Here is a 23,428-nt window from a genome sequence, read left to right on the forward strand (position 1 = left end):
TCATAAAAGTAGGATCGGGTGATCCTGGGATTCTGCAACCTGTCGTAAATATGAATCACTCGCCAAGTGTCCAAATTTTGATCCCGTTGACCACAGGGATTGCTACAATGGTCATAAGTGTGAACATCAGTCATAAGTCACTTTTTTTCTGGGCCTCTGTAACTCAAACGCTCCCTCAATGAACTGTTGTAAGTCAAGGACTATCTACCAGGGATGGCGAATCTTTTTGTTGTGATGTGCCGATAGCGTGCACGCACGCTCCAGCACCCACAATGCAATGTGCCCCGCCCCCCTGCGCATGCGCACACAACACTCCCACCCTGCCCTCTTACCTGCACTGCACATGCACACGCCTCCCAGCTGATTTTTGGCTCATTTGAGGCCTTGGCACCCTCCTCGAGGCTCGAGGGAAGCCTCTGCAGCCTTGGGAGGCCGAAAAATGGGCCCTTTTCGGCACTTCTGGTATTTTCTGCCTCCCAAGGCTCGAGGGAAGCCTCCGCAGCCTTGGGAGGCTGAAAACGGGCCCGTTTTGGTATTTCTGGAAGGCCTGTTTTTCGGCTTCCCGAGGCTGCAGAGGCTTCCCTCGAGCCTTGGGAGGTAGAAAATACCAGAAGTGCCGAAACGGGCCCGTTTTCAGCCTCCAGAGGCTCAGAGGCTTCCTTCGAGCCTCCGGGAGGGCAAAAACGGCCTCAAATGGGCCAAAAATCACGCAGGAGGCGCACACATGCGCAGTGCAGGTAACTTTGGCAGGGGCTTGCGTGCCCGCACAAATGGCTCATGCCATAGGTTCACCGTCACGGATCTATACTCTCTAGGAAATATTCCAAGGACTGGATTGCAGCCAAATTTAACTGCAGGTTGGTTACCTGATTCCTTTATTCGAAATTCTGCCTTTGGTGGCACAATGTCGCAATTTCCGCCATCTTTTGCCATAAAATATAATGACTTTGAAAGCAGTAATAGCGACAACATTCCTTTTACGAGAAAAGGAATTTGATGCGATTGCATGGGGTTGATAAACTTCTGAAAGCTGTTCAACCTGTAAACTCTGGTTTGAACAGATTTGATTGAAAATTATGAAAATTCTCGGAAAGGCAATTTTACCCATATTTTTACCACCATTAGCTGATTAAATGCTGCTGTGCCAAGTGTGTTAAACTACGTATTTTTAGCCTTCCAAACTTGATTTTAATGGGCTATAAAGAGAACTGCACTTAGTGACAGCTTAACTTTGCAGATGGTCATAGCTAAAAAGGATCTTTTTTAGACCGTTTTTTTTTCAAGAATTCGTGCCCCCCTTTTTAAAAAGGAACTTGCAAACAGCCTACGAATGAAACAGGGATGAATAATGATCGGGTAACCTTCAATGTCACAATGACAAAAATACGGATAGAGTTTTAGGTGATAGATATCCTATTTTTTTCTCCACTGACAATGCTATGCTAGCTGCCATTTTCTTTTCTTATTTGTAGATAGTCCTTGAATTACAATAATAATCGAGTGACCGCTCAACGTTGCAACAGCACTGTGGGAAAAAGTGTGCATTTATTCACGCTTAGGACCATTGCAGTATCTCCGTGGTCACATGACCAAAATTTGGAGGCTGGGAAACTGGCATGTACTCATGCCTGTTGCATTCTCCCCGGGGTCACATGATGCACTTCTGACCAGCAAAGTTGATGGGAAAACTGGATTCACTTAACCAGCATGTCCCTGACTTAACCTCTGCAGTGATTCACACTTAACAGCGGCCCGAAAGGTTGTAAAACAGGGCAGAACTCACTTAGCAACAGAAACGTTGGGGTCCCATTATTTTAACGGTAGTTAGAGGAGAAAAATGAAACTTAGAAGGAGAGTAGTGAAATGTAGAAAATACGTTATGATATAGATGTAAACAATATGACTGTTATTGATATGATTATTGAGCTCACTATGTTTAATGCTGTCACTAAATTTTTATTAGAAGATATGTTAAGAAGGAGAAATGAACAGGTTTATTATTATCTATCTATATGAAAGGAAACACCCCTCACACATCATCACAAAATTTCCAGAACCGTAAAGCCTACAAACTTGAAATTTGGCACGTGTTTTCCTCTTGGCTTCTAGGTGCTCACTAAGAAAGGATTTTTCCAAATGACTATTAGAGCATTAGTATTTCATATATTATAATTACTGTATTATTAACACACTTTGATGCTAAGGAGTTCTACTTCCCACCTGAAAAAAAATCTGTTCCAAATTGAAAACACAAGCAGAGGAGAGGAGTTTCAGTTTCAGTTTTAGTTTCACAGCACCAAGCAGCTTTAGTACAGAACAATTGAGCTAAGCCACGCCCAGGCTCCTTGCTGTCTCCTTGCTCACACAGCAAATGCTGTTTCAGTTTCCAAACAGCCTTCAAATCTCTCACACACTGACAGGATACTAGCCGGGTGAATACGGATGGATGCTGGTAGGCAGAGGCAGAATTTTTTCCCCCTTATTTTCCTCCCCAAAAACTTGCCTGACCACATAGTTTCATAGCAAAGCACGAGTATCGAGCTCCTACACAATATCACGATTAGAAAATCAATATTAACGTTGTAATATTGTAAATTTTGATGGTTATTGCACAGAGATATTTGTAGCCAGACGATACACTGTTTAAGGGAAGATGGAATGTTTACATTTAACAAATTAACAAAAATTTAAAAGAGGAAATGTTGGGTTCCCTTGTGGTCGTAAGTCGAGGACAATCTGTGCATTGCATCTTATCCAAGCCAGAGCTGTGGTTTAACTAGAGAAAAACTGCAGGGAAAAAACTGTATTTGCAAACTTTTGTAAATCCGGCACCGTCGCCAAGAGCGCTCTTCCTTTTTCCTCCCTCCTCTCAGTGGAAAATTTTCCAAAGGTTCTTAAGATTTTACCCCTCCGGTCCAAAGCAAACAGATGTTCTCATCAGCTGCTACTTAGTGGAAGTGGCTCACGGATTATTTGAATCACAAGCCTGTTGGGCTGATTTATTGTGACACAAAACAGCACCGCCTGCTCAGAGAGAGGCTTTGCAACGGGGAAACAATGTGAAATCCCAGGATTGGCCCTATCCAACACTTGCTTTCCTGTCCTTGATTTTAGCAGATAACACAATCAGTGGGAAAAAAATATCTTCGGCCAATCCCATCGATACAAACCAAAGAAATTAAACATAGATATTAATTCTCCAAAATAGGATTCCAAGGAGTAACTTTTAAGAAGAGGTCATCCTTGACTTAACAACCAGCTCATTTTAGTGACCGTTTAAAGTTACAGCTTGGACACTTTCTCTGCAGCTGTCAGAACATGAGGACAACCGGATCTGTGATGGTGCTTGCAGAATATCCCGACTTCCTCATATTATATAAGAGAGAGGAAGCCTATGTTTTCTTTAATGACATTTTGGCACCTCATCACTGTAAGTTGAGGAGTGACTTCCGGGCAAGGCAGATCAGGCCATTCTTCTGGACCCATGTCATAATTGGTGTGTGTGTGTGTGTGTGTGTGTGTGTGTGTGTTGGGGGAAGGCCTTGTCAAAAATCTTCACAGGAGGGACTAGTATTGTTTTGAACATTCTCTCTTTCTTGTTTATTGTGCTCTCCTCTTAGATCATAGAATGATAAGAGTCAGAAGGGACCTTGAAGGTCTTCTAGTCCAACCCTCTCATCCCTGCTTGAGTAGGAGACCCTGTATCATTTCAAATAGTGATTGTCTCTTTTTGAAAGCCTCCGGTGATAGAGCAGCCACAACTTCTGAAGTGAAGCCTTTCCACATTACGCAGCCCTTCTTCACATGTTTTCATTGCCAGGCGAACGCTATAAGAATAATATATTTTATTATTTATGACGAAGGAAACCAAAGCTTTTTGGAGGAAGGGGAGGCCAATTGTGTTGTCGTATTCCTTTAACTTTCCAAGTCATTCATTAAAAAAACAAAAAAACCCTCTTTTGTCATTTTTGCTAGAGGCATTTGCAGTATCTGATTGGGTACCCAGGGTCGATGGTTTAAAGATAACTTTCAGGTTTGCCAGCTCCCTGCAACTGTACGTCCTCAGCTTTTCATAGCAGTCTGAGATACGGCAATAAAAAAGGTGAAGTTTTTCTTGGCATGGGGATAAAGTTTTAGATGGTGTTTTGCCTGCTTTTGTTTTGGAATTAAAAATGCAAGAGAGGTTGAGAGAGAGAGAGAGAGAAAGAGAGAGAGAGAGAGAGAGAGAGAGAGAGAGAAAGAAAGAGAAAAGAAAGAGAAAGAGAAAGAGAAAGAGAAAGAGAAAGAAAGAAAGAAAGAAAGAAAGAAAGAAAGAAAGAAAGAAAGAAAGAAAGAAAGAAAAATATAGTTGCTTGTGCTTGGCAGGGCAGTGGCACCAACTTACTTATTGAGCAAAAGGACTTTGACGGCAGGATTTAAGTTTTAGCAAGAAATCTGACCTAGTTTTGGTGTTTTTTTTGCATTTTGGTGGGGAAAGTAATCACATAAGGGGAGAAAACTGGGGAATGCAACTTATCCTGATCTTCTTTCCCATCCAGACTGCAATTTTACAATTTGGCTCTTAATCGTCCATCTTTTAGAGTATCTCTGTACTCATCCCTTAAGCTGCCTGAGTCTTAACCCAGAAAATCTTTACAACCCGGAGATGTTTGGCAACCAGTTTCCAGGAATTCAGCCGATATGGTTTGGTGTAGTGGTTAAGACAGAAGGAGAGAAACTGGGAGACTGAGAGTTCTAGTCTTAGTTTAGACACAAAGCCAGCTGGGTGACCTTCTCCCTCCCTCTCCCTCCCTCTCCTTCTGCCCTAGGAAGGAGAGAAGGGCAAATCATTTTGGAAAAATGTTGCTGGGATAACTGGAGGGACTTCTCTCTCTCTCTCTCTCTCTCTCTCTTCTCTCTCTCTCTCACACACACACACACACACACACACACACACACACACTCGTGTCTATTCTCGCTTGCTCTTTCCATCCATCACCTGCCTGCCTGCCTATCTGTCTCTATCTCCTCTATCATTGCTTTTTCTCTCTCTGTCTCATCTCTCTATCTCTCCATCACCTGTCTATCTGCTTATATACCTCTATCATCTGTCTTTCTCCCTATATTATCTATCTATCTATCTGTCTGTCTGTCTATCATCTATCTATCTATCTATCTATCTATCTATCTATCTATCTATCTATCTATCTATCTATCTATCTATCTATCTATCTATCTATCTATCTATCTATCTATCTATCTATCTATCTATCCAGTCTGTCTATCTGTCTCTATCATCTTTCTCTATCTCTTTCATCTGTCTCTCTATCCATCCATCTCTGTCTATTGTCTATCTGCCTGTCTCTATCATCTCTCTCCCCCCCCCCAACTCTCATCTCTCCCTCCCTCCCTCCGTCTCTGTCTCCCTTTCCCTCTCTCCCGCTCTCAGCATTCATTTTCCTGCATGCTACATTTTATTTAAGGTTTGGGGAATCGTCGCCCTTTCGAAGTCGAAATAACAGAAGATTTGTTTAACTTGGATCATGGTTAGCAAACCAAACTAAACATCATCACCACCCAAAAAAATCCCATTGAGTGGGATGAAATGAAAGTTGGGCTTGTCATTGACATGATGCAATTTTGAGGGTTTGCATGACACCAAATCATATATAAACCACATGAGTTCAGTCTGTACACTACAATAATCCCCAAATCTGGTTGCCTAATTTACAGTTCATCATGTAATGAGGATGCTGCAGAGGGGTTTATTTGGGGTTAATTATAATTCAGATAGCTGTGAATAAACACACTGGGAAGATAGAGTCACTGAGTTCACAACAAGTGCAACCTGATGTGACCAGAAACTTGCTTCAAAATTTAAGTTAACGCTTCCTTTCAGGCTGCTTGTCCATATTTAAACTGTTGTATGCAAACATTGAAGCACCTTTGGTCAAACAGCATGTTTCAAGAAATCCCTTACTAAACAAATCGACATACCTTCTGAACGGCACACAAACAGGACGCCTTTCTATGGATCAGAAGGCACACACTTGATAGTATTGTTGTGTAGGTGCTTACAGACTGTCAAGTTAGAAATTGATGTGTCCATCTGGGATGTTATATATAGGTACCATGGTGTTACTCTTTTATTTATTTCTGTTTATTTAAAAGGTAAACACCTGACTGTAGCCAAAGGGCCAAGGACATGAATTGTCGCCAGGCGTAAAGTTTTACCATAGATGTTCCTACAATGGAGTTATTTATTTAAACCTTCAGTTCCAAAGTCAAATGCATGGCAGCTGTTATCAAATCAACTTTACATGTCCAGCTGAGTTGAACCCTTCATAGCTCTGAATTAGTACGATGTCTACATGTCAATTCCTTCAGTTGTTCTATGGAAGAGAAAATAATTCTCCTTTAAGACACTCAACGCTCAGAAATCTACATGAAATATTAAAATATTGTACAGTCGTGCTAGCTGGAGGAAACTTTGGGCATGCTCAAATTTGGCAGACCGTTTCTGTGTTATACATATTTCCCTTTCTGACTTGATTAATCCGTTCCTCCATCTCAGTAAGCAACCTTACAGTGAGTTTAAAAAAAACAAATTTCCATTATCAGTACAAATATTTAAAATACACAGCAGCTGAGAAAGAAGTCATTGTGGATGTTGGTTAGCCCAACCCGGAGAACCCTATTTGATGATTATGTTCATTGTCTGAATTGTTGGACAGACTTTTGGTCTACCTCCATAAAACGATTGAAATAGGGATTATTTCAGGGATGGGCTTCAAAAATTTCAGCAACCGGTTCTCTGCCCCGGTTGCTGGGTGGGCATGGCCGTGGTGGGCGTGGCCTAGTTGGCCTCCTGCACCATGGTGGGGGGGGTTCGTTTTTTATTTATTTGATTTGCCAATTGTTTACAAGATAATAAGTATAAGTGTATACATAGTTGTGAATACATGAAATGGGTACATATAAGAAAAATAAAAGAAGAATAAGAGAAACAATAGGACAGGGACGGTAGGCACGTTGGTGCGCTTATGCACGCCCCTACAGACCTCTTAGGAAAGGGGTGAGGTCAATAGTAGACAATCTAAGGTTAAAGTTTTTGGGGTTTGGGAAGAAACTACAGAGTCGGGTAGAGTATTCCAGACATTGACCACTCTATTGCTGAAGTCGTATTTCCTGCAATCAAGTTTGGTGCGGTTAACATTGAGTTTGTATCTATTGTGTGCTCTTGTGTTGTTATGGTTGAAGCTGAAGTATTCATTGACAGGTAGGACATTGCAATGTATGATTTTATATACCATGCTTAAATCAGACCGAAGACGGCGTAATTCAAGGTTTTCTAGTTCTAGAATTTCAAGTCTGGTGGCATAAGGTATTCTACAACAGTAGAGGAGTGGAGAACTCTTCTTGTGAAATATTTCTGGACTTTCTCAATTGTGCTAATATCAGATATGTAATGTGGGTTCCAGACTGATGAACTGTATTCGAGTATTGGTCTAGCAAATGTTTTGTATGCTCTGGTTAGTAGTGTGATATTACCAGAGAAAAAGCTACGAGGATTAGGTTAACAACTCTTAATGCCTTTTTGGCTATGTAGTTGCAGTGGGCTCTAGCACTTAGATCATTAGAGGTGAGTATTCCAAGGTCCTTTACAGAGCTTGGGTCATCAACAAGATCTTGACTATTCAGCTTGTATTTTATTTTCTGATTTTTTTGCCAATATGTAAGACAGAGCATTTATTTGTTGAGATTTGAAGTTGCCATTTGTTTGACCATTCTCATACATAGTCGAGATCTTTTGTAGGGTAGCAGTATTGTCTGTGGTATTGAACAGCTTTACATCATCAGCGAAAAGAACGCAATTGCTCTTAATATGATCACAGAGGTCATTTATGTAGAGTATGAAGAGAGTTGGTCCTAGAACACTGCCTTGGGGGACACCACTATTGACAGGTACAGAATTTGATAAGACGCTCCCAATTTTGACCATTTGTTGTCTGTTTGCAAGGAATGCTTCTATCCAGTTATTCAGTTGTCCAGAGATACCATAGGATTTTATTTTTAGGAGTAGTTTGTCGTGTACCACTGAATCAAAGGCTTTACAGAAGTCTATGTAGATTGCGTCTATTGCTTTGCCCTGGTCAAGTTGTGTCGTCCATATGTTTTTGCAGTGTAAGAGTTGCAGATTACAGGATAGTTTTTTTCTGAAACCAAATTGTTTATTGGAGAGTAGGTTGTTTGTCTCTAAGTGGAGGATGATGGATTGGTTAATAATTGATTCCATGACTTTACAGGTGACGCAGCATAAGGAGATTGGTCTGTAATTTTCAACTAGGCTTGGGTCTCCCTTTTTGAAGATGGGGATGACTGTGGCTTGTGACCATAGGTTAGGCAAGGAGCTGGTCCTGAAGGATTTTTCAAAGATTATGCTTAGAGGTTTTATGCTTAAAGATTTTGCCCTTACGGGGCTCCAGAGGTTTCCTTCAAGCCTCTGGGAGGGTGAAAACGGCCTGTTTCCAGCCTCCCCGAGCCTCCACATGGTCCCTGTATTTACCTGGCATCCAAAACGGGCCAGGTGGGGACTCTTGGGAGGGGTGGGGTGGTGTGGTCAGGCCCAGCCAGGGGTGGGATTTACTGGTTTGCCGAACCAGTAATTAAAAATGATAAAATTAGCTACCGGTTCGTCCAAACCAGGGCGAACTGGTAGCGGCCCACCCCTGGATTATTTGGACCTTCTGGAATGTTTCCTTTCTCTTCCCGACTGAACAACCAAGATTCAACAAGCATCCCAGCTTGTTTCTGTGCCTTCACCCTGACATTTTAATTCGTCGTTGTCAAGACTGTGAAGCTGACATCCTGAAACTTTTGGCCGTATTTTAAGAGTTGGGTCTCCTTGTTCTCCGAGCAGTTTTGGAGCCTTCATTCTGTTTATTAGAAGCTGCCAAAAGTTAATTGTTGCTTAAACAAAGCTGAGAGCTTGCAGTTCTGTAAAGGAGACATAAATGAGCAGCCAATGAGCACACACACACACACACACACACACACACACATTTTTACCTGGAACTAAACCTTGTAGACACTATAATGGTCTTCTCAGTAAATCTGGCCAGGATGGAAGTTGCAATGCTTCATTGTTCTCCGCTAATCCTCTTGTGTTTTCAAGAATGGTGGGCTTAGAATTAGTTCCTTCTGCTCCAGCAAATGCGGTTAAATTGTTATGTAATATATGTCGTGTATTCTGTAATGTTATTAATAAAACACAGTTCTCCAAGTTTGGTGCCCAATGCAAATCGAAGAAGGGGATTGTGAAGGTCTCGCCTTTGTGTGATCTTGGAATTCTGGGGCTTAATAATCCCAGAGCAATAGAATTGTACCATTGGAAGGTATCGCAACGCTTTTCATGTTCAACCCTCTATAATGTGCTACAAAATAATTTAAACCATCCCAGTCAGGCAGCTGTCCAACCTCTTTCTTAAAACTTCCAGGGACGGAGAATAGAGTAGACAGGGTGATTATTCTACAGCTGGACAATTCTTACTTTTGGGAACGTGATATTGAAATGAAACCTAAATGATTTTTAAAAATGGGCTGCTAACAAAATGTAGGTAGGCCTCGACTTAACAACCCACAACTGGGCTCCAAATTTCTGTTGCTAAGCGAGACATATGTTAAGGGAGTTTTGCTCCATTTTACAAGCTCTCTTGCCCCGGTTGTTAAGTGAACCACTGCAGTTGTTAAATTAGTAATATGGTTGTTGTATTACGGTTGTAATACAATTACGGTTGTATCTGGTTTCCCCAAGGCCTGGGCTTGTCAGAAGATATCAGAAGGTTGTCAGAAGATTATAAGGTGATAGATGTGATGTTAGATGTTCTGTGCCATGATATTGTGTGTGTGTGTAAGAGAGAGAGGGGGGAGAGATGGAAGGAGAGAGGGAGAGAGAGAGAGAGAGAAATTTTAAGATTGTAGTAAGTCAGATTTAAAACCTTTCTCCTTTTTTACGATCGTTTTCTTTGGCAGTGTTTTTAAATGTTTATGCACCCATTAAATTTTAGGTTGGGAAATGAGTCCAAGAAAGAAAGGAACAGCAGACAAAAGCATTTATCTGGATAAGGTTGCAACAAACAGCCCCAAAGATTTTGGAGGGAGCAGCGCCTGGCAATGGGTGTCAGTCAGTGGTTGTGTCTCTTGCTTAATGGAAGATTGATGGCGTGGATGTATTTAAGCAACGTTTAGTTTGCTGTTTGTCGTCCAAATAATACCTGTTTCTGGGTGCTTAGTAGCGGGCCCAAATATTTCTGGGCGGCCTGGAAAAACATGGGTTATTAGCCGGTTGTGGGTTTTGCTGAAAGCGTACTGAAAAACCTGCAAAACTGGCTTTGGGGGACAGGAGAAATATGCATACCCCAGGCAAGAGCAACTACACAGTGCCTACTAGGAGAACAACCAGAATATGCACACTGTTTTGATGGGTGTGTTGATAGGAAAGACAGTACCATCAGTGAGATAAAAAAAACTTGGTAGATACTGGACAGCTTAAATTGGATGTAATCCTATTCTTAAGAATGCACTACTATAAATGCTTGTATTTCATATTTTAAAGGGAAAACAGATCCATTTTAACAATCTTTCACCTTAATCCTAATTTTTATGTTGGTATGTCTCCCAGGATAAGATTGGGACCAGTTCTTACAATTTGTTCTGTAGGGAATTTCAATATTTCAGTCTCAGTATTTTATTTTCGATTCAGGAAGATCGGGATTTAAATGCCCATATTCCAGTTTCCGATTAATTTCCTTCTTCAGAGCATTTTTCTTGAAGTATAGGGTATACGTTTCTGGATATGGATGTGGGTGAGTGTTGATTCCTTGGTGGCAACAGGAATTGGACAAGTGGCTTGTGGTCAAAAACTGATGGCCTAAGGCCACACATTCATCCCTAAGATGGGGCTAGAATTCTCAGTCTCCTGGTGATTGGCCCAAGATCATTCAGCTGGCTCTCTATGCTTAAGCGGGACTAGAACTCCCAGTCTCCTGCTGATTGGCCCAAGGTCACCCAGCTGGCTTCTATGCCTAGGGTGGGACTAGAACTCCCAGTCTCCTGGTGATTGGCCCAAAGTCACCCAGCTCTCTTGTGCATAAGGCAGGGACTAGAACTCCCTGTCTCCTGGTGATTGGCCCAAGGTCACCGAACTTACCTACCTGCCTAGGGGAGGACTAGAATTCACAGCTCCTTGTGATTGGTCCAAGGCCACCCAGCTGGCTTTCATGCCTAAGGGAAGATTAGAACACACTGTCTCTTGTTTTCTAGCCTGGCTCTAGACCAAACTCAATTATTCGTATTAATTTCCACCTCATCAGCTATAATAAAATATTGTTTGGGTTGCGTATGATATGACTCCATGCAAGAATGCTTGCACAATAAAAGACATGTACAGAATTAATTTTACAAGTATTTTTCTCCCCTCCCAACCACCCTGTGTATTTTGGTATTACTGTTCAGTAAATACAACCAAAGTATCTTATTAAAAGTATTCAACTTTCACGTATCCAATATTTTCACATTACTGTATATTGCCACATTTAATGCCATTTCCTAGGTCAATCTGGTTTCCCCCCAGAATCATTTTTTAAAAAAAGTACAAGAACTTCACATAGTATTTATATATGGGTAGTCCTTGAGTTATGACCTCAATTGAGCTCAAAATTTCTGTTGTTAAGTGAGACAGTTCAGTACATTTTGCCCTGTTTTATGACCTTTCTTACCCAGCTCAGTGAATTGCTGTCGTTCATTGAGTCACACAGTCATTAAGTGAATCCAGCTTTCCCAATTGATTTTGCTCGCAGAAGGGAATCACATGGCTCAGTGGTGGGATTCAAATTATTTTACTACCGGTTCTGTGGGCGTGGCTTGGTGGGCTGGGAATGGCTTGGTGGGCATGGTAGGGGAAGGTTATTGCTAAATCTCCATTCCCTCCACACCCCACTGACCTGCTTTCCAGCTCCGTTCTCCTGTGCAGGGCAACCAAAGGAGACCCAGCCAATCAGCTGGGAGTTGGGAGGCGGAGAATAGATGGGGCGGGGCCAGTCAGAGATGGTATTTGACGGTTCTCCAAACTACTCAAAATTTCCGCTAGCGGTTCTCCAGAACCAGTCAGAACCAGCTGAATACCACCTCTAACGTGACTCCCGGGGGCACTGCAGCCATCTTAAATATGGGTCCATTTGCCAAACGTCCAAATTTTGATGTGACCGCAGGGGATGTTGAGAACGGTCCTAAATGTGAAAAATAGCTAAACAAACTGTTGTAAGTCGAGGATTACCTGTATGGCAGAATAAATTTTGGGGACATGGAAAGTTGAATTTTGTAACCAGTCACAGTTCAGACTTTTTCTATTTTGTTTTAAGGTTGCTAAGCACACTGCCAAGACAGACACATTAATAATAATAATAAAAAAGGCATCTCGGCTCTTGTGCTTTTGGCAAGACCAGACATAAATCAAATCCAGTTATTGTGAACAACTGCCAGGAATAATTGGGAGATGATATATATGAAATCGTCCCTCCGAAATGACTTAATTTGAAATAATTAAATGAGCATGTATTTATTTTTTTTCCCCTGCAGGGATGTGCTGGTTAAAACACGTTGGGTGCAGTTAATTAAAACTCTTCGTAATTTACGAATGCTTAAAATAGCTTATTCGGGCTTTGTACCTTGTGCTTCGGATCGATTGGACTAAATAAAGTCTCACAGCAACATAAATTCTGGGTTCAGTTGCGGTCGTAAGCTTAGGATTGCCCGTATGACTATGAATCTGGTATTTTCATACTTTTGAGAAAACTTTTCCCAGTGTCCCTAATAAGCAGCAGACTTAAGTTTGATGGTCTGTGAAAATCTCTGGAAATACGCTTTGCCTGGGAGTGTTTGGGTTCCTCCATGTTTTATTTATACGAATAAATTCTCAGGATTTTCAGCTAAAATCATTTATTTACATTGATATTGATGTCTGATTGTGGAGCCCTTGGTGTTTTCTTGAGCTTGGCTGTTTACTTGTAGACATTTCATTGTAGACATTTCATTGTAAGGGAATAAGGAGTTTGTTGCTCTATTATAGTTCTACTATAACAGTGCTTCACTATGAAACTATGTGGTTGGGCTTAGTTTTGGGGGAGGAAAATAAGTAAAAAAAAATTCTGCCATCGGTATTTATCTGGCTAGCATCCCGTCAGTGTGTGAGAGTTGAGGGCTGTTTGGAAACTGAAACAGTATTTTCTGTGTGAGCAAGAAGGAGACAGCAAGGAGCCTGGGTGTGGCTTAGCTCAACTGTTCTGTACTAAAGCTGCTGGGTGCTGTGAAACTGAAACTGAAACTGAAACTCCCCTCCTCTGCTTGTGTTTTGCATTTGGAGCAGATTTCTTTCCAGGTGGGGAGGGGGAGTAGAACTCCTTAGCATCAGAGCATAATAATAATAATAATAATAATAATAATAATAATAATAATAATAATAATAATAATAATAATAATAATAATAATAATAATAGTAGTAGCAGTAGTAGTATAGTATAGGAAATACTAATGCTCTGATGGTCATTTCAAAGAATCCTTTCTTAGTGAGCCCCTAGAAGCCAAGAGGAACATATGGGCCCAATTTCAAGTTTGTAGGCTTTACAGTTCTGGAGTTTTTGTGATGATGTGTGAGGGGTATTTCGCTTTTAGATAGATAGATAGATAGATAGATAGATAGATAGATAGATAGATAGATAGATATAATAATAGATATTGGTTTGCTCAGCTTGATGGAATAATTGAAACTATTAATTCTAAAAAGTATCTATGTGTGTGTAAAAATCTGAAGAAAAGTAAAACAGGAAAAATACTCAGTTCCCCCTCATTGCTAAGCAAATATGTTTGCTGACAATGCTTTCTGACTGCAAAGCAGCTGAATTTTAACTTAACAGCTAAGTTCCTTGTTTTCAGAGAGAGTTGATCAAAACTAGGCAGTTTTCCATTCCTTAACAAAAAAACCAAAACGAAGTTTCATAATCGGAACACAGAGTTGTACTTCAGAAGAGTTATTTTAGTTTATTATTTCTGATTGGTTGCACAATCATCCAGAGTTTTAGATCGGATTTGGCGTTTCTGTCTACCTCTTGATACATTTCCAAAGACCTGGGATATAGGCAGATGTTGTTCTTTGATGGTGTTAAAAGATATTGCCTAAGGAATGTCAGTTGTTCAAAGGAAAGCTGCCTTTTGCAATTGACTGATGGTGATTTTGTCAATGCTGATGATAAAGTAGAATAGAATTAGAATTATTATTATTATTTAATTTTCAAAAAGTATTTATTGAAATTAAAACATTAAAATACAAATATGTCTATCAAAAGAAAAACAAGTTGATATACTTCACCATCATTCTCTGACAGCGCAAAAAAAAAAATCTTGGCTATATTCATACATTCCAAATATTCATGGTTCTCATTAATCATGTGGGTATACAAAGCTTATAGTTTATTTTTAACCTATATCTTTCGTACTTCTACTGTCTATCCATTGATACCAATTGTTCCAAGTTGCATGATATTCCGAGTCTTCCTTGTTATTCAATTCTATAGTGAGTCTATCCATTTCTGCGCATTCAAATTTTTTTTGGGTGATTAAACAGTCTGATGGTATGGTAGACATTTTCCAAGCTTGTGCTAGTGCAATTCTTGCTGCCATAATAATATGCATAATCAAATATTTAATCTTTTTGGAGTATTTACCCTTAATAATTCGGTCGTTCTATTTCTATCTGCAAGTCTTCATCTTTTGCCATTTTCTCCAGTTCTTTCTCTTCTGTTGTCTCCAGGTACTGCCACATCCAGGATCTAGACTTTTTTTGAGTGTTTTCCTTCTCAACAGTTGTTAAATCTGGGGTGTTGTGTGGCAGGTGCTTTGTCTGTTTCTAATGTCCCCAGACCACGTTAGCTCCTTCATTTTCTATTTTGTGGTCCCACCAGTTCTTGCTTGCAGGCAAAAGGGATTTCTTGCAGATCGTCCAATGCATCCTTGTTGCTACTTTGTCATGCTGTTGTTTGTAGTCAGCCAGTGTGATCTTCTTGCAGCAGCTAACCACGTGGTCCACTGTTTCTTCAGCTTCTTTGCTGCCTTTTACTGTCTTCTCAATTCTGGGTTTTCACATATTTGTTCTTATGCATCTAGAATTAGTCCCTCCATCTATTTCTTCAACTTTCCTGGGGTTAGCCATTGCCAGAACTTGTTATCTGAATGACAACTCTTTCCTGTAATAATTTTTGTAATTACAGGCATGTCTGGCTCCTCCTCCTCTTTCCTCTCCTCATTCCTCTCCTTCTCCTCCTAACACCCAAGAAGATAGGCTCAAGATTCAGATGGATCTTGACAGACTAGAACACTGGGCGGTATCTAACAAAATGAAATTCAATGTAGAGAAAAGGAAAGTCCTACACTTAGGCCAGAAAAACCCAAAGAACACATACAGACTGGGTGAAACCAGGCTCAATAGCAGGAACTGGGAGAGGAATCTTGGAGTCTTAGTGGACAACCAGCTAAATAGGAGCCAGCCGTATGCAGAAGCAGCCAAAAAAGCCAATGCAATCCTAAGTTGCATTAACCGAGGGATACAATCAAGATCAAGTGAGGTACTAATACCAATCTATAAAGCCTTAGTAAGACCACACCTAGAGTACTGCATCCAGTTTTGGTCACCAGACTCTTAAAAAGATGCTGAGACTCTAGAAAAAGTGCAGAGAAGAACAACCAGGATGATTAAGGGACTGGAGACTAAAACATATGAAGAACGGTTACAGGAACTGGGCTTGGCTAGTCTAGTAAAGAGAAGGACCAGGGGAGACATGATAGCATCTTTCAATATTTGAGGGGCTGCCACAGAGAGGAAAGGTTTAAGAGCACCTGAAGGCCAGACAAGGAACAATGGATGGAAACTGAACAAGGAGAGATTCAACCTGGAAATAAGGAGAAACTTTCTGACATTGAGAACAATCAACCAATGGAACAGAAGTTGCCCTTGGAAGTTGTGGGAGCTTCATCACTTGAGACCTTCAAGAGGAGATTGGACTGCCATTTGTCAGAAATGGTGTAGGGTCTCCCGCTTGGGCAGGGGTTGGACTAGATGACCTAAAAGGTCCCTTCCAACTCTGATTATCTATTATTATCTGTTCTCCTCCTCCTCCTCCTCCTCCTCCACCTTCTCCTCTTTCCACTGCTCCTCCTCCTCTTTCCTCCTCCCTCTCCCTCTCTTTCTCCTCCTCCTCCTCCCTCTCCTCACCTTCTCCTTCTCCCTCTCCCCCCTCCTCCTCCTCCTCTTTATTATTATTATTATCAGTGAACTTTTAAAATGCCAGGAGACATTTCCCCGCATGCACAAACCAAGTGGTATGTGGGAGGGTTTCAGTTGCATAGAGGAAAATTCTGAGCAAAAATAGCATTTCCTATTTTTTCTGAGTTTTGTCACAGAAGAGGGGGAGGCACAAATTGTGGGGATTCCCCTCAGTTAAGAAGCTGAATATTTCAGGCTAGAATAACCCTCAAGAGTAATGTAGAGTAGGGTAGAAGAATGGAATGGAATAGAATGCAGAATAGAATAGAATAAATAGAATAGAATAGAATAGAATAGAATGCTTCTTACAATCACAGACCAGAATTACAATGAGAAGCACATTAAAAAAAATAAAAACAGAACGGGGTCAAATTATTGCCGTTGGTAAGTGGGTTCAAGGAGCTGTTGTAAAGGCAGACAGTTTTGCAACCCCGTTCGTTGCTTATCCTGTGGATGGCATGCAAACGCTGGATGTTTGGCTCTTCAGTGGTCTCTATTTCCCCTCCTCCTGCCTACCCCCTGCTGAATTCAAGTGGCAAGGAGAACAAACCCTCCACTGCAGCATCTTGACCCGAAACTCAAGCAAGTCCTCCTCTTGGCTGGGTGTGCATTTTCTGCTTATCGCTTCCTGCGAGCTGCAGTAAATGCACAGAACCTGGCAATCCCTCCGCGCAAAGTTTCAAGGGTGTACGGAGTAGGGAGGAAGTGGGGAATTTCTCCACGCACAATGAAAGGAAACCTTGTAAGAGACGGGAGCAAAAATGCAAAGTTTTTTTTAGGAAACAGGGAGGTCATTCACATGAGGATGGTGCCTGAATGACAACTAGTTTGTTGTGTTTGCCAGTTGTTTATAAAGGAGATTTCAAGGCCCTGGAGGAATGAAGTGCCAGTGGAAAGGGATGGCTTGCATGCTTTTCCACTTAAAGTGGATGCTGTATACATCAAATTCTTACTCCTTCCTTATTTCAGTTCATGGAATTTCTATTTATTAGTTGGATTTGTTTAAAAAATGTCTTGGCAGTGATCAGAAAAGTGACAACGGTGACAATAGTGGCTTGGAACAGGGGGTTGGACTAGAACAGGGGTCGCCAACCTTTTGGACCTCAGGGATCACCAAACTCAATTTTAAATCCCGGGGACCACTAATATGAATTTAGACTGACAGTGGGTTGCTGACGTTGGTGGGAGAGAAAGAGAGAAAGAGAGAGAGAGATCTGATCTAACCCCCCCGCTCTCTCTTACACACACACACATACACGCACACACAGAGGCAGGGGTGGGATTCAAATTTCTTAACAACCAGTTCTTGGGTGTGGCCTAATTTGTGGGTGTGGCTTGGTGGTCATATGAGTGGCTGGGCATGGCTTGTATGTAAATATTATAAATATTTATGTAGATTTTGAATTTTTTAATTAAAAAAGAGCAACTTTTACCCAAATCAGGCAAAGCAGGCAGGCAGATTGAGTTGCTCACAGAACCACAGATTCACTCAGAGATTTGTGTTTCTGCCATCAGCTATCTGAGACTGTCACATAAAATTTGCTTGCAAGCAAACTTATAAAATTAACTCACAACATACCATGTATGTAGATATTGATTTTTTTTTTTATAAAAAAGAGAGCAACTTTTACCCAAAATCAGGCAAAGCAGGCAGGCAGATTGAGTTGCTCACAGAATCACAGATTCACTCAGAGATCTGTGTTTCTGTCATTGGCTATCTGAGTCTGCAACTGAATAATAGAAGCTTCAGTCCTAAGGAAGGTTCGGCTCTGCTTAAAAGCAGAACCGAAGATCTAAAGATTAGCTAGAAAGCAAGAAATCCAATGATTTCCTGCTTTCTAGCTAATCTAAATCTCCCAGCACAGCAGAACAGATGATGGTCGGGGGAAAAAAAGGAAAAATAGCAACTTAACAGGCAAGTTTGCCAGGTAAGGAATGAGTAGGCGGTGAGGGTTCCCGCAGGCCATGTGGGCGGCACAGCCTTGTGCTCTACGCAGCCTGAATTAATTGCTTTGTGAGTGTGCTCTGGGGGTGGCATTTCTCTGCAGACCACCAAAATTTTCTCACAGGCCACCAATGGGCCGTGGCCCACCAGTTGGTGACCGCTGGACTAGAAGACCTCCAGGGTCCCTTCCATCTCTGTTATACTGTTATTCTCACCACTCTGCTTGGTAGTGTCGAATTGCCTCGCCAACAATTACATCTATATATAGGTAAACCTTGAATTATGGCCCCAGTTGAGCTCCATATTTTTTGTTTTTCTCAGTGTTAAGGGAGTTCTGTTCCATTTTATGACCTTTCTTGCCACCATTGTTAAGTGAATCACTGCTGTTGCAGTTGTAAAACAATTTGATCTACAGTTTTGTGACAAAACTGGACACTGCTGCATTTTTCACACAAGGATCTATATTTTGGGCAGTGTTTGCGGTTAGGCAAAGTCCAAAGAACCAAAGTCATATCTTTGGAGACTTCATTTTGGTCCATAAATGTAAAAGTAATGATAAAGCCTTTTGACTTCTTTTCTTCTAGGCTCGTGGATGACAGGTGTGTGGTTCATCCGGAAGCAGGCGATCTTTGCAATCCTCCCAAAAAATTCCGAGGTAAGAAGCACTTGTTGGAATTCATTATTGGGATGTATTTCTATGCAACAACTACAGTAGTATTCAGCCAGTAGATGGCAGTGTTTACAAGTTTGGATCTGTGGCACATACTTAAGTAGAGTTTTCCTGTTTCCTGTTCCAGTTAAACAGTTGAGCAGTAAAGCACATGGTGACTGTGCCCTTTGTTTGCTCTGCCGGTACTATGGATAAACAGAATTTCTAGCAGCACAAAAAACATGAAAAGCACATTGTAAATAACAACCAACTGTAGCAATTGTCAGATTATTATTTTTTTAGCCTTTTGTCTTTTTTCCTGTCAAAATAACGTTAAGAAGAGATTGGACAACCATTTGTCTGAAATGGTATAGGGTTTCCTGCCTGAGCAGGGGGTTGGACTAGATGACCTCCAAGGTCCCTTCCGACTCTTCCATTCTATTCTATTCTATTCTATTCTATTCTACTTTTGCACATCCTTCTTATTTTGTGGTTTCAGTATTTCAACCTCTGTTCTTCTCCATTTCAGTTTTCCTCTTTCCCTTCCCCAAAATCCATGCTCAAAGTATATTAAGATATTATTGGTGGGGTTTTTTTTAAATTTCCTGATGTAACAAGTCTTCTTTTGTGAACAGGGTCATTGTTTTCTGCTTTTTATTTCCTTATTCTTCCTCCCCCAATTTTTCTTCTAGGAAAAGAAAAAATCCTCTAATTCTATCCCCGTGCTCTTTAAGCAAGAACCTCTCTTTGTAACACTTCCCTTCCTACTTTATTTTAAAGTCAACCAAACAGGAACAATGAACCCATTGTACAAACACCTTATTTACACGGAGCAAATTGGAACGATAGGGCAGGTGTCAGCTGCACAGCTCACCTGATTTTGACTTATTAAGCCTTTATCCAGGGTTCAACAGATTAATAGAATAAAGGAAGTTGTGTGTGTGATAGGCAGGATGAAACCACAATCTATGTTGTGGGTCTGAAACCAATTTTTTCTTTTTTTGGCCTCACTGATTTGCAAACCAGTGAAGAAGAGAGAATCAAAAAAGAAACCAAGTTAGAAACTAAGTTTGGCTTTAGCCCCTGTTGCTAAAGAACAAGGAGAGACACGAAGGAATTGTTTTGAGCAAGACAGGCATGAATGGTTGCTAGATGTTTCTCCGTCCTTAAAAAAATTCCCCTGCTTCTTAACTCCCCATTTTTGGGGTAATTTTTAATTCATTTATTTACAAAGTTTATTTATTGACAAATAAAAAAAATACATGTACTTACAAAGTTAAAACACATTTATTTACAAAGTTAAAATACATTTATTTACAAAGTTAAAATACAAAATGAAGCTAAAATACAGCTAGTTCTCGAGTCACAACAGTTGATTTGCAAACTTTGCAAACTGGTAAAGAAGAGAAAAGCAAGAAAGAAACCAAGTTTGTCTTTAGCCCCTGTTGCTAAAGAACAAGAAAGACAGGAAGGAATTATTTTGAACCAGAGAAGTGTGGATGGTTGGTAGATATTCCTCCATCCTTCAAAAAAAATAATAATCAATTATTCATATCTTAACAACAGCTAGAATTATATTTGCTCAAAACTGGAAGAATAATAAGATTCCTACAGAAGAAGAGGTAATTATGAAAATATTTGAATGTGCAGAAATGAATAGATTAACATTGGAAATTAAAGAAGATACAGAATATTGTATGATACGGTATGAATTTTATAAATGGTTGGAAAACAAAGAAATTGAGTGATTATAAGATAAGAGGTAATGAGAATACTATAATTATAAGAGAAAAAAGGATGAAACTTTTAATATGAATGTAACTTTAATGATATATATTATAGCATGAAATTTATATTAAATATGAAGATGTGCACAAGATATATGTACACAGTTAACACACCGTTGAATTGAAAGATGGTCATTTTGTAATAGAAAATTTAAAAAAAATAGTAAAAAAAATTCACCTGCTTCTTAATTCCCAATTTTTTTTGTAATTTTTAATTCATTTATTTACAAAGTTTATTTATTGACAAATAAATAAAATACATTTATTTACAAAGTGAAAATACAAAACGAAGCTAAAATACAGCTAGTTCTCGAGTTACAACGGTTTATTTAAGGGACTTCAAAGTTATAACAGTGAAACATTTGTTTGGTGAGTTTTCCCTATTTTACGACCTTTCTTGTCGCTGTTGTTAAGTGAACCAATGCAGTTATTAAATTAGCCACCCGGTTGTTAAGTGAATCTGGATTCCCTGATGGATTTGCTTGTTGGAAGGTCACAAAAGGGAATCACATGACCCCTGGACACAGCGACTGTCGTAAATATGAACCACGCGCCAAGCATTTTTGATCATGTGATTGTGGGGAGAGCTGCAGCGGTCGTTAAGTGTGAAAAACGGTCCCAATTCCCTTTTTCCAGCTCTATTGTAACTTTGGACAGTCATGAAATGAACACGTCAGCGTTCCAGAAAAACTCCACTCTAATCTATAACTCTGAGACAGACATCTTCTCAAAAATTCTTTTTATTTTGGATAGTAAACCGGCACAACTGGGGAGTCCCTAATTGGAAAGTTCTGGGCTTCCTTGCAATAAGTTAAAAAAAAACTACAAATCCACCCCCTGCACCCCTCATTGCATCACAGGCCCCAATCACCATCCCTCCCAACTTGAGACGTCCGCTCACTTATGCGCAAAATAACATAACCTTGAATTAGAAAAAGAATGTTATTACGTCTAACTACATACACTCTGTTGTGGTTAGCCGGCAGCAGGTGCGGATGGCTGAGGAGAGCGAGGACTCAGATGAGGGCCAGGACCATTAGGGAGTGGACTGCTGCCTTCAAAGATTGTGGGGGCTGGCAGCAGCGATGAGGAGGTTCCCGAGGAGCCTGTGCCAAGTGCGCATGCGCACAGGATTGCTTGCAGGAAAGAGCAGCTGCAACAGCACAGGCGACTCGGGAGTAAGGCTGCAAGGTAATGGCCCTTCCTTCAAGAAGATAAAAGCCAGTTGTGAAGCGAACATTCTTTGCAGGAAGCAAAGACGTTTTGAAACAACAGCCTCGTGGACATTCCAGTATCTTAAGTTGGTATTTGAAGACTCTTGTGTTGTGAAATATTTCTTATCTGTGATTCTTAGCAATCTCGTACAGTTTTGGCGAGGCTCGTGCTTATCAAAGTTAATTAGTTTGCAACAGCCTTTTAACCAGGGATTCGTAAGACTCATTAAAAGGTTTCTGTTCCCTTTGGTTATTGTTTGTCTTCTTGGAAAAGGGTTTGGGTCAGAACACACTCCACGAAATTCCCCCTCTCCCACTTTCCCAGGCTCAAAAATGTGGCAGCGTGGGAGCATCTGGTCTCAATATGGCTTCCAAAGCAGACAGAACCATTGTAAGTGGAGGACTCACTGGGTCAACACAAATGGCATCTGGACTGCAATATTTTTGCGCCCAACCGAAGTGGTGAATTCTCAGGGAACTTTTATTTTTCCTTCGCAAAAAGACAAACATTCAACTGGGAATCGTTGCTGGGTTTGTGCAACCCGAGCTGGGCTACCTAAGTTGACCTTTGTGCAAAAAAGAAAGAAAGAAAGAAAAGAAAGAAAGAAAGACGAAGGAGAGAGAAGGAAGAATTAGCTCTGGACGTGGTGTTAAAACAGTTTGCAAAAAAAAAAAAAACCTTTCTCTTGAATGGCCCTTCTGTGCTTCATTGTGCAAATGGAACAGTAGAGTATAGAACAGGAAGTCATTTGCATGGGTTTTTAGAGGTTTTCACTAGGGAAGCCGTTTTTTGAAAGACATGGAAACTGGGATGGGGGGAGGAAATACAAAAACAAATATGCCACGGACTCCTGGTCCTGCTGCCCAACTTCCTAGTAATTGTTCACTTAATAAATGCACCAGGGTTCTCCTATTTCGAATGTGTGAATCTGTTATCGGGCAATTTGAATCTGATCTCCGGGTTGGAAACTGGGCAGAGAAAAACAACAACAAAGGCACAAGTACAGATGAGGCGAAACCTGGCTCAAAAGCAGCAATTGTGAAAAGAGATCTTGGAGTCCTAGTGGGACGATCCCTTAAATATGAGCCAGCTGTGTGCTGCAGCGGCCAAAAAGGCTAATACAATCCCTGGTTGTATAAACAGAGTGTGATGACCCGGGGCGTGCCACAAAAATAACCAAGTCACAAAAATAGAAGAAAGTCCCTTTAATGCCTCCAACTTGGCCCCAATGTCCAATTATTCTTGTTAGGATATCAAACTCTTAAAGAAAACAGTTTATGGAGGGAGTAAATGCAGTCCGCACCCAAAGTAAAGTTAATTCGAAATAAAAAACCCAACACAAACCACACTGAAGTAATTAGTAAGACAGGAAAGGATGATTAATTGCAGACTTCTACCAGATAATGCAGCAACCACAGTTGGGAGGAAGTCAAAACACCAATAAACTCTTAGAAGAATGCACGCTTTGCTCCCAGCAACAT

The 23,428-nt window shown here is 40.7% G+C and overlaps 1 protein-coding gene across 1 annotated transcript in view; it reads left to right on the plus strand.

The window, feature by feature from the left end:
- Positions 1 to 23,428, plus strand: part of ITPR2 (inositol 1,4,5-trisphosphate receptor type 2) — a 143,936-nt gene that overhangs the window by 7,863 nt on the left and 112,645 nt on the right. Inside the window, 1 exon segment of the mRNA XM_087967877.1 lies at positions 18,881 to 18,951. Coding sequence (XP_087824003.1) covers positions 18,881 to 18,951 — 71 coding nt within the window.

The sequence above is a fragment of the Notechis scutatus genome, chromosome 6 (genome assembly GCF_049901735.1).
Source record: "Notechis scutatus isolate UNSWTSFEM ecotype Mainland chromosome 6, rNotScu1.2, whole genome shotgun sequence".
NCBI classification, from domain to species: Eukaryota; Metazoa; Chordata; class Lepidosauria; order Squamata; family Elapidae; genus Notechis; species Notechis scutatus.